Source organism: Apodemus sylvaticus, chromosome 1 (assembly GCF_947179515.1).
Source record: "Apodemus sylvaticus chromosome 1, mApoSyl1.1, whole genome shotgun sequence".
NCBI classification, from domain to species: Eukaryota; Metazoa; Chordata; class Mammalia; order Rodentia; family Muridae; genus Apodemus; species Apodemus sylvaticus.
The window spans coordinates 191,611,829-191,622,500 of record NC_067472.1 but is presented as its reverse complement, the minus strand read 5'-3'; the positions used below and the strand labels follow the sequence as shown (position 1 = coordinate 191,622,500).

Sequence of the window (10,672 nt, the reverse complement as noted above, 5' to 3'; positions counted from 1 at the left end):
GGTTTCTCTGTATAGCCCTGGCTGTCCTGAAACTCACTCTGTAGACCAGGCCTGCCTCGAACTCAGAAATCCGCCTGCCTCTGCCTCCCAGAGTGCTGGGATTACAGGCATGCGCCACCACCTCCTGGCTTCATCCTTTAACATTTCTATAAAGTTCCCGTGCAAAGTTCAAGGAAATCAGATAACATAGCTGGGAAATGTAGCCTCAAGGCCACACCTCCAAAAGTTCAGCTCCAGAATCCCAAATATGTCTCAGAACCCAAGGCATCTAAGAAGTCAGTTTCCAGATCAAGAAAAGCCCACATTTTCTAGTGGTAATAATTCCCTGAGCATACCAGAAAGAGGACCTCCCCCCACCCTGAACATGATCAAAATGACCATATACTTTTCTTCAGCCCACCTGGGGCTGCAAAGGACACTAGGAAGTGTAATTCAGATTATATCATGCTCTCCTGGCATGATTTGTAATCTAAACTGTGATGTTCTACTAGGTTTGAAAGTTTTATAATAGACCCAACAGATAAGAACACCTAATAAACACCTAAGAAAAATAATGTGATCTTTCACATTATCTTCCCCAAAATTCCAATTTGAGAAGGATAACAAACATTTTGAGACAGGATCACAGACCTACAAAGTCTAACAGAAAGCTGTCAAAATTTGTATAGGGAAAACAAAGGTTTTTCCTAAGGGGCACTAAAGCAGCCCCTCTGCTCCATAATCCCTGGATTTATGCAGCGAAATATATGAGATACCTGAACCCTACACCACACACACACACACACACACACACACACACACACACACTTCTTCCCCAAGACAAGAAGTCAGATATTTCCATCCTTGGGACCCACGAGGAAGGAGAGAGACTCTGAAAACTGTCTTCCGGTTTTCACTCCCTGACCACAGCATTCACACACATCTTACTCAGACACACACTAAATAAATGTGTGCTTTTTTAAATACAACACTTTATAAAAGTATCCACAAAATAAGGCTACACCAGTGCACAGACAGAGGAGGTGAGATTATTTTTAGCCAGATTTGGTCTGGTTACTCAAGTCTCTCAAATTCTGGGGTTCTATGTATGCCCACACACACATACCTAACGCTCAGATTCATTGTCTAGAACTATTCTTAGAAGAGTTACTTACCTTCTAAAACCATTTTTAATTTCAGAGGCAATTGGTATTTCAGGGACACCTATGGCTAGCCTGTCTGTGACTATCATTACGCTGGCACTGGGTCTCCAAATTAACAAGGAGCATATATCTTTTTTGTTTTGGTTTGGTTTTTGGGATTTGGTTTTTTCAAGACAGGGTTTCTCTGTATAGCCCTGGCTGTCCTGGAACTCACTCTGTAGGCCAGTCTGACCTCGAACTCAGAAATCCGCCTCCCTCTGCCTCCCAAATGCTGGGATTACAGGCAAAGAGCATATATTTTGACTAATGCCCACCTCCAACTAAGGAACAGAAAGAAATACACTCTCCAAATGTAGTCCATACACATCCATACACTGCAATTATCGGAGAGGATCCCATCCCAATCCCCAAAAGGATATTAAAAAGATTTTTTAGGACTGTATGTGTCTATACATGTATGCAAGTACACAAGCACACCACTAGAGGGCACCGGGTCTCCTGTGGGTGGAGCTACAGGCTATTGTGGGCTGTCTGACATGGGTGCTGGGATTTGATCTTGGGTCCTCTAGAAGAGCAGCAAAACTCTTAACTGTTGAGCCATCTCTCCTGCTCCAGAACCGCGTCTCTCTTGTTAATTATCATTCATTTGCACATGTATGCTCATTTATAACAACACACGTGGAGGTCAGCGGGCAACTCGCAGGAGTTACTTTGTTTGTTTGTTGAGATGGGGTTTGCTGGTGTAGCCCTGGCTGCCCTGGAACTCACTCTGTAGACCAGGCTGGCCTCGAACTCATGAGATAAGCCTGCCTGTCTCCCGAGTGCTGGGACTAAAGGCCTGCGCCACTACCCGCTGTGCTGTCATTATTTTTTGAGACAGAATCTCACATGGCCCAGGGTGGTCTTGAACGCACTGTGTAGCCAAGGGATGACCTTGAAACCCTGAACCTTCTGTCTCCACCTCCCAAATGTTGGGATTCCTGTCACTCACCATCAAGTCTAGTTTAAGCAGAACTGGAGATTTAACCCAGGGTCTCACGAATTCCGGACAAGCTGTGCTCACAGCCATGAACTCGAAATCTCTTTAATGACAGTTGATGACTCTCCCAGGCAATATGGAGATGTCAATCAACCCATACAGCCAGCCACATAATAACAACCCTGAAGAACTTAAGCAGATGCCTGGGGACACTTTATTTTGAGTTACAGACGGGACGCACTCCTGGGCTCCTTAAGGCGGACGCGTCCTGGCAGCCTCACTTCCAGCGGCCTCCGACTCGACCCTTCCCAGCCCCCTTCCGGCTGTGGGAAAAGAAGGCGGTGTCAGGAAGAGGTTCTGAGCCTCCGAGAAAAGCTTAACACAGCGTCTTTAAAATTCAGGAAGTCCACCAAATACCCACCCCCTCCCAGAGGAAGCCGGGAGCAGAGGCCAGCAGCGCTATTTCTTTTTTGCAGTACTGGGCACTGAGTCAGGGCCTCTCCCATGTTAAGTAAGTACTCCACCACTGAGCCACAAAACAGGACTCTTACTGGGGGATTCTAGGCAGGGGCTCCACCACTGAGCCACGCCCCCAGCCCCTCACTGGGGGATTCTAGGCAGGGGCTCCACCACTGAGCCACGCCCCCAGCCCCTCACTGGGAGATTCTAGGCAGGGGCTCTACCACTGAGCCACGCCCCCAGCCCCTCACTGGAGGATTCTAGGCGGGGCTCTACCACTGAGCCACGCCCCCAGCCCCTCACTGGGGGATTCTAGGCAGAAGTTCTACCACTGAGCCACGCCCCCAGCCCCTCACTGGGGGATTCTAGGCGGGGCTCTACCACTGAGCCACGCCCCCTGTTGAGCGCAGCTCTTTCAGATAATGCCCAGTCAGTAGTTGGTGGGAGTTGACTTCTTGGGTTAGTTCACAGGAGAACTCATGCAAATTTATGTGTAAGAGGCTTGTGCGTGAAAGAAGGGTTAGCTAGAGGTGGTGCCATGCAACAGGCTTAGGGAGACTGGGAGGGCACAGAAAAGGCTAGGAAAAGACAGAGACTGAGCAGGAAGCACCATGAAGCCTGGGCGGTGTGGCCAGCACACTAGCGACCTCAGCCCTGAGGAGGATGAAGTGGGAGGACCAGGAAGTGTGTGAGGACAGCCTGGGCTACATAGCAAGAATACATACATACATACATACATACGTGTGTATGTGTGTGTGTGTGTGCACGCGCGCGCGACGATTCCGTAATCCCTGTACTTGGAAGGTGGCGGCAGACAAGTGTCAAAAGTTTAAGGGCAGCTTCAAATACAAATAGAGTTCTAGGTCACTCTGGCTTACAGGATACCTTGTCTTAATAAGAAGAAATAGAGAGGAGGAGAACTGGCAGGAGAGGGAGGGGCCAGTGAGATGGGTTAGCAGACAAAGGAGCTTGCAGCTGAACCTAAGATCTGAGCTCTATCTCTGGGACCACAAGCAAGAAAGAAGAAAGCAAGTCTTCTAAGTCTTCCGAGCACATTCCATATGTTGTGTGGTGCACAGCTGCCTGTAATTTAGCTCCAGTGGATCCAAACTGGTCTGGTCTCTGTGGGCGCACACACCCATACATACACACACACATATACATGCTTACACCCACTCATACACACATACAGTCACACACACCCATACACACAATCACACACACACACACATACCCAAACACACACATACACCCATACGCAAACACACATACACATGCACACACACACACACACACACACACACACACGTGTGTATGCAAACATATGATGCAAAAAATGGTGTAAAATAATATATACTCAGAAAGAAAAGAGATGGCGGGACACAGAGAAGGAGGGAGGCTGGAACCTATGGAGCTGATAAGGAAATGCAAAGGATTGTAGTGTAGTCAATAATCCCAGCACTCCTGAGGCTGAATCCAGAGGATCAGTAGTTCAAGGCCAGCCTCAGCTTCATAGCTTATATAAATAAGCAAGCCAGGCAGTGGTGGTGCGCGCCTGTAATCCCAGCACTCTGGGAGGCAGAGGCAGGCGGATTTCTGAGTTAGAGGCCAGCCTGGTCTACAGAGTGAGTTCCAGGGACAACCAGGGCTATACAGAAAAAACCCTGTCTTAAAAAAACCAAAACCAAAATACCAATAAATAAATAAACAAACAAACAAATAAATAAATAAATAAGCAGACCAACCAAAAAACAGGAATGGTAAGTCACATCAACTATCCCAGCATTCCGCTGATTTGAGGCCAAAAGATCTGCTTACACATTCAAAGCCAGCCTGGGCTACACAGTGAGTTCTAGGTCAGCCTGAACTACCAAGTAAGACTTTGTCTTGAAATAATAAACACGTTAAGCAGAGGGAAAAAAGGCCAATAAATAAACCCACAAGAACTGATAAGGATAGGATGTCTAGGGAAACAAAGATCAGAAATGCCAAAAGGGCAGCGTGTGCAGAAGCAGCAGAAAGAGGGAGGGAGGGAGGGGACAGAGGGACGGACGGACAGACAGACGAACGGACAATGGACGGAGGGAACACAAGGGGCAGTATGTGGAGGTTGGGAGTGGCACTTACAATTTCTGGGCGTGGCTGATGCGGTTGTAGAGCACATTTATCTGTGGAGCAGGAAAACCGTGCTAGGTAGATGCCCAGCCGGGGCCCTCCTGCCACCCTGGGGTTCACCCAGCCTGGGCCCCGGCAGAGGCAGGCAGGTCTCACCTCATATTTCTGTTCCTTCAGTTTCTCCATGAGGTCAAATTTCTCTGATTCCAGCTGGTGGATCCATTCTGACAGTTCCTGGGCCTTCTCCCTGGCAGGTGGAGAAGGACCCGGATGCAGCGAGATCCAGGCTGCCTTCTGAGTCCAGAGAGGTTGAGACACCCACCCCAAGCCACGCAGCGAGTCTCTTTTGGGATTGGTATAGTTGCTACACTCTTGCTAAGATTGCCCGCTGAGTGTGTGGCCATTTTCTGAACCGGAAGTTCCCAAACAGAAGTCTTCCAATGGAGAGAAGGAAAATTAATGGCTACGAGCCCCAGAGTGAAAATGGTTTTTATTTATTACTTTCAGTGTGTGTGTGTGTGTGTGTGTGTGTGTGTGTGTGTGTGTGTGTAGTTTTGGTTTCTGGGACAAGATCTTATGTTAGCTAAGTCTAGAATCCTACTCAATCTACAGCAGAGGAGGACCCTTAACTGATCCTCCTCCCTCCTCCCTCCTCCCTCCTCCCTCCTCCCTCCTCCCTCCTCCCTCCTCCCTCCTCCCTCCTCCCTCCTCCCTGAATGCTGCAATTCCACCTAAATGCGGGAGGGGGCACTGTGGATGCCAGACACTATAGGCCATACCAGCCATAGGGTAGCTTGCATCTGAGTGACATTTTGAACACAGAAAGCAGCAGTGGCCAGGAAACAGAGTGCCCACTGCCTGAAGTAACCCAGTACCAAGGGTCAGACCCAGAGTCTCGCCTGTGGAAGCCTTGTGAGAGCTGCCGGGACCTACCGGAGCTGCTCCTCCCCCATGTAGTCGATGTTCAAGGGCTTTTTCCTCTCAGACAAAATCCTGAGTTTCATCTCCCGACCAGTCTGTCGCTTCCCACGCTTCTGTTCTGCCTGGGGGGGGGGGGGGGAGGGAGTCCCAAGACAGGGGTGGAACCTGGAGGCTAAATCCACTCAGTGTCCTCCCCCAGATGCAAGGCCTCAGCCTCCTCCCTCAGTCCAGGGGTCCAGCCTCAGCCTCCTCCCTCAGTCCCAGAGCCCCAGGCTCCTCCTTCCTCAGACTCAGGAATTCAAGCTCCATGCCTCCTCCCTCGAATGTAGGTACAGGCCCCAGTCTTCTTCCCAAACCCCCAGGCACCGTCAGAGGAGCGTTGTGGGCAGAAGAGGGACAGAGACGATCAGCAGAGTGTCTCCCTCACCTACTTGTCATCTACAGTCACTGCAGTCCCTGTCACTGTAGATTGATACTTGACTCACCTTGACCAGGTAGCCCCCAAAATGAGCTCCCATGTTGGACAGAACCTTCTTCTTTTTGGCGTCATCCTCTGCCCTTTTCTTCGCCTCCTCCTCCTCCTTCCGCATCTTCTCCTCCTGTGAGAACAACGTGGGTTCACTCCATGTGGCCCTACAGGATCTGAGGAGGGAAGGCCCAGCCTGGGCAGCTGAGGGCTCAGCCTCATGACCAGTGAAGTCGAAGCCATGGAGGGATCCACTCCTCAACCTGGTACATAGTCCAGGCTAGCCTCAAATTCATAGGAATCCTCCTGCCACAGCTTCTCCTGTGCTGGGATAACCGGTCTGAGCCCATCACACCCACCAAAGCGCAGGCTTTGTGCTATGGCTTGAGTCTCTTAATCCAGCCATTCCTGAAGGTAGATCAGCAGTAGAGGTTTTATTTATATGCACTGTTCACCCTTCCCATAGGAAAATCCTTATGCTACACATTACGGGGACTTTCTGAGAACCGCAGCGGGTACCAAACACGGGAAATAAAGTATTCTGACGGGCGGTGGTGGCGCACGCCTTTAATCCCAGCACTTGGGAGGCAGAGGCAGGCGGATTTCTGAGTTCGAGGCCAGCCTGGTCTACAGAGTGAGTTCCAGGACAGCCAGGGCTACACAGAGAAACCCTGTCTCAAAAAAAAAAAAAAAAAAAAGAAAGAAAAGAAAGAAAGAAAGAGAGAAAGAAAGAAAGGATTCTTTACAGGGAAAGGTCAGACACCCACCGCCAGCTTGGCCTGGCGTTCTCGCTCTTTCTCTGTTCTGAAGCGCTGTTGTTCAGCTCTCTCTGCGCGACGCCTCTCCTAGGGGTGTTAAGGGGAAGATTAGGGCAGGGAAGGGGGTTTATTGGAGGATACCCCCTCCCACAAGTTATCCCTCCACCAGTCGACAAACGAAATAAGTATAGTTTCTATCACTTAATTTTCTTTTCTGAGACAGTCTCGAACTCACGGTAATCTTCCTGCCTCAGCCTCCAAAATGCACTCCTGATAGAAATATATACTGGAGCGACCCGCCAAATGTGCCCACTGTTTCTCCCAGAGACCCCAAAGCACTACATGGAGGGAGGGGAGGGAAGCCAGATGTATGGACGACCCGGCCTTCCCGGCTCACAATGCGGTCTTTTAGCGCAATGAGCTCCTCCTCCTCCTTTTTCCGCTGCTCAAAGTGCACGTCGATGAGCGTCTGCAGCTCCAGTAAGTCTTTCTCCATGCGCTTCCGGTGGATGTCCTGAAGAGGGAGCCCGTGAGGCTGGCTGCGGGGCAGAGCTCTAGAGCCTGCCCCAGTCCAGCCCCAGGTGATGATTGACAGCCTGCTGGCATGACTTCCGGCAGATGTCAGCAAAACATTCCTTGCTAACAGGACGGGGGGGGGGGGGGGGGGGGGGGGGGGGAATCCAGGGTTTTCAAGAAGGGAGCATAGTGGGGCACTTGTCAGAATGGGCTCAAGGCGCCAAGAATCCTACAGCTGCGTCTGGGGTAGGACATCTGTCACTTACATCAAAGTCCACACGCTCCCCTTCTGGAATCTTCGGGGGAATCAAAGGAGGCACCACAGGGCGGCTGTGTCGATAGAAATGGGTAGAGTTCATCAACAGGCTGGCCTCCCTCCCCTGCCTTGCCACAAGCTGTTCAAATGACGGCTGCCCCCACACCCCAGCCTGTGTGGAGACCACAGTCAGGGAAATACAGTTTGAATACGTTGGTTTGCCTGGTTTGGCATACTTGTAAAACCTGGCAGGCCCTGGTGGCACAAATCTGTTGTTGTCCTAGCTGTCTGGAAGTCTGATGCAAATTCAAGGCCTGCCTGGTCTAGAGAGCCATCCCTGGAAACTTTTTTTTTTTTTGGTTTTTGGTTTTTGGTTTTTGGTTTTTCGAGACAGGGTTTCTCTGTGTAGCCCTGGCTGTCCTGGAACTCACTCTGTAGACCAGGCTGGCCTCAAACTCAGAAATCTGCCTGCCTCTGCCCCCCAAGTGCTGGGATTACAGGCGTGCACCACCACCCAGCTGCCATCCATGGAAACTTAAAGAGACACTGCCTCAAAATAAAAAGTGACCGCAAGGCTGGGAATGAGAGTCCTGAGTAGAATCCCAAAGGAAGGGGCTGGGGGCGTGGCTCAGTGGTAACTCTCCAACCTGCAACCTCTCTAATGGCTGTCCGTCCTCCAAGCAGCTCCACGCTCTGGTCCTAACATCCACCCCAGGCCTCCTCTCAGCTCGGTGAGCTTCCAGGGTCTGCCCTGGGCCCCCTGGCTCAGTCATACTCTCGCGATGACCTGGTGCTGCATCCAGCGTGGGTTTTATATATAACCACTAACTTTGCGTGTAGGAAATGGCTTTCCTTGACTACAGTTGTCCTTCAACTAGCAAGGATCCAGGTTATCACCTCCCTCGGGTAGCCTTCCTTGATTGGCCTTGGTCCAACACAGAGTCCCCACCCCCACCCTCACCCCCCACCCGCGGTGTGGGCGTTCCAGAACCTAACCTCTTTCTTTGGTATTGGACCTGTTTCACAATGTAGGAAGGTCCTCAACTCCTTGCTTTAAGAATTAAGGTTGGCCGTGTTCGCGCCCTCATTCCTCTGCCTTTTGGGTGCCCTGTCTCTCTCGGTGGGGGGGCATGAGCGCGGAGACACGGAACCCACACCCGCCCTGTAGCACCTCACCTGGGTTTGGGGCGCTCTTCTTCTGGCGGCAATGGGAGAATACAAAAAGATAATTAGTGAGAGTTGGGTAGAGGGAGGCTTGGCACTCCTAAGAGGAAACCCAGGGGCGACCTAGAGCCCAGGGCTGGGGAAAGGACATTAGGAGAGGGAAGGGAAGTTGAGGAGGAGAAAAGGGGGGGAAGAGGGTCACTCGCATCAGATATACATTCTGCACTGGTGTGGGGAACACCTCCCCCCCCCCTCAGGCCTCTGAAAGCCCAAAGGACCAAACTCCTGGACTATTTACAATCATGTCTACCCCTGTATCCTGCCTCCCCTAACCTACCCAGCAATGGAAGGGACCCCATTGCTTCTCTTCATTCCGAGACCCCAGATCTCTGCCCCCAGCCCCTGCTCCCTTAGGACACAGAATCCCCCACTCCCACTTCTTAGTGGTACCCTAAAGTTTAAGTTTCTCAGCTCATGCCTGTGATTCTTAGGATTTAGGAGGCTGAGGCAGGAGAGTTGCTAAGAGTTCAAGGCCAACCTAGTATATATATTGAATTTCAGGCCAGTTTAAACTACAGGTGGAGACCGGCTCAAAAACAAAACTCTAAATAACCAAACCGAGCACGGTGGTGAACATCTGTGATCCCAGCACTCAAGAGGCTGAGGCAGGAAAGGCGCTGCAAAGTTTGAGGTCAGCCTGGGTTACCTGAGACCCAGTCTCAAAAACAGACAAAACATATGATTGAAAAGTTCAGGCCCCAACCTTCGAATGTATATAGCGGATATAACATACAGGGTCAGGGTCAAAGGGAGAGGAGATGGGGCGCCTCTCCGCCAACACTCAGCTTTTCTAGTAAGCATTCTTTCAAGATTGGAACGAAGGCTTGCACACACGGCTCGCTCCCTTGAAGGAAGGGAAAAGGTTAAAACCACGCCAAGCAATTTCCCTTCGCTTCCACCAGAGGGCGCAGGGCCCTAGGGGCTTAAAGGATCAGGCTGGGCCGGCCCAGGAGCTGATGGGTGATGGCGGATTGCGGACTTGATGATGTAGGGGGTCCCCAGACACCCCGAATCAATCCCAGGAAGCGAAGAAGCTATGGTTACCTCGCTCTGCCACCGGCTCCGGCTCCTCGGGGGCTGGGCGGGGCAGGAGGAGAAGCGAGGATCGGGAGGGAGGTGCGGGAAGGAGCAACCACACGGAAGCGTAGATGGGTGGGAAGAGAGCGAGATGCTGTCAGAGTGGACCCAGGGTCCTCCAGCCCAGCACAGCGTCCCTTCCTCTACCCCCCTCCCAAGGCCTAGGGAGAGACCTGTGGGATTCAAGCCTCACCGTCCTCTTCCTCCACCGCTTCCTCATCTGGAAGGAGTGGGGACACACAACGTTAGGAACGCTGAAGCATCGAATGAATGCGTCCCGGAGACTCAGAGATTAGCCTCGGTCCTCCCCGCTCAGACCCAGGAGATCAAGTCTCAGCCCTCTTCCCTCAGCCCTGGGGTCCAAGCCCTAATCCTGGGTGGGAGATTGGGTCAACACGATGACCCCCTGTGCCCCAGCTGCGGCTGGAACAGGGGAACATTGTCAGTTGCTGCCAGGGGTTTTCTGAGAACAGCTTCAGAACGCCTCACCTGTACCCTTACACCAAAGTGGGGCTGGACTGCTCCGTGAGCCTGCCTCCTCCAAGCCAGAACTCCGGAAGGCCTACCCTCCCCATGAGGCCGGCTCACTGCCCACTCACCTTCTGCTTGCTCCCTAGAGACATGAACAAGGAGAGAAACGGGAAGAGAGGACAGTTAGACATCTTGGGATAGGATGACCTCTCCACCTTGCCAGCCCCCAAACCCCCAGACTGCATCGCTCACTCCTCATATTCCTGTTCTTCAGTGTCTGACATCCTG

The 10,672-nt window shown here is 51.6% G+C and overlaps 1 protein-coding gene across 1 annotated transcript; it reads right to left on the bottom strand.

The window, feature by feature from the left end:
• Nucleotides 1-2,279: 2,279 nt before the first annotated feature.
• Tnnt1 (troponin T1, slow skeletal type) lies at nucleotides 2,280-10,668 on the bottom strand. Its single transcript, XM_052159621.1, has 13 exons — nucleotides 10,637-10,668; nucleotides 10,513-10,526; nucleotides 10,107-10,133; nucleotides 9,881-9,913; nucleotides 8,789-8,810; nucleotides 7,623-7,686; nucleotides 7,238-7,354; nucleotides 6,850-6,927; nucleotides 6,102-6,215; nucleotides 5,629-5,738; nucleotides 4,852-4,942; nucleotides 4,708-4,748; nucleotides 2,280-2,444 (listed from the first exon to the last, which is right to left on the bottom strand). The coding sequence occupies exons 1-13, from the start codon at nucleotides 10,666-10,668 to the stop codon at nucleotides 2,399-2,401; spliced, it is 789 nt and encodes a 262-aa protein (XP_052015581.1). The 3' UTR covers nucleotides 2,280-2,398.
• Nucleotides 10,669-10,672: the final 4 nt, after the last annotated feature.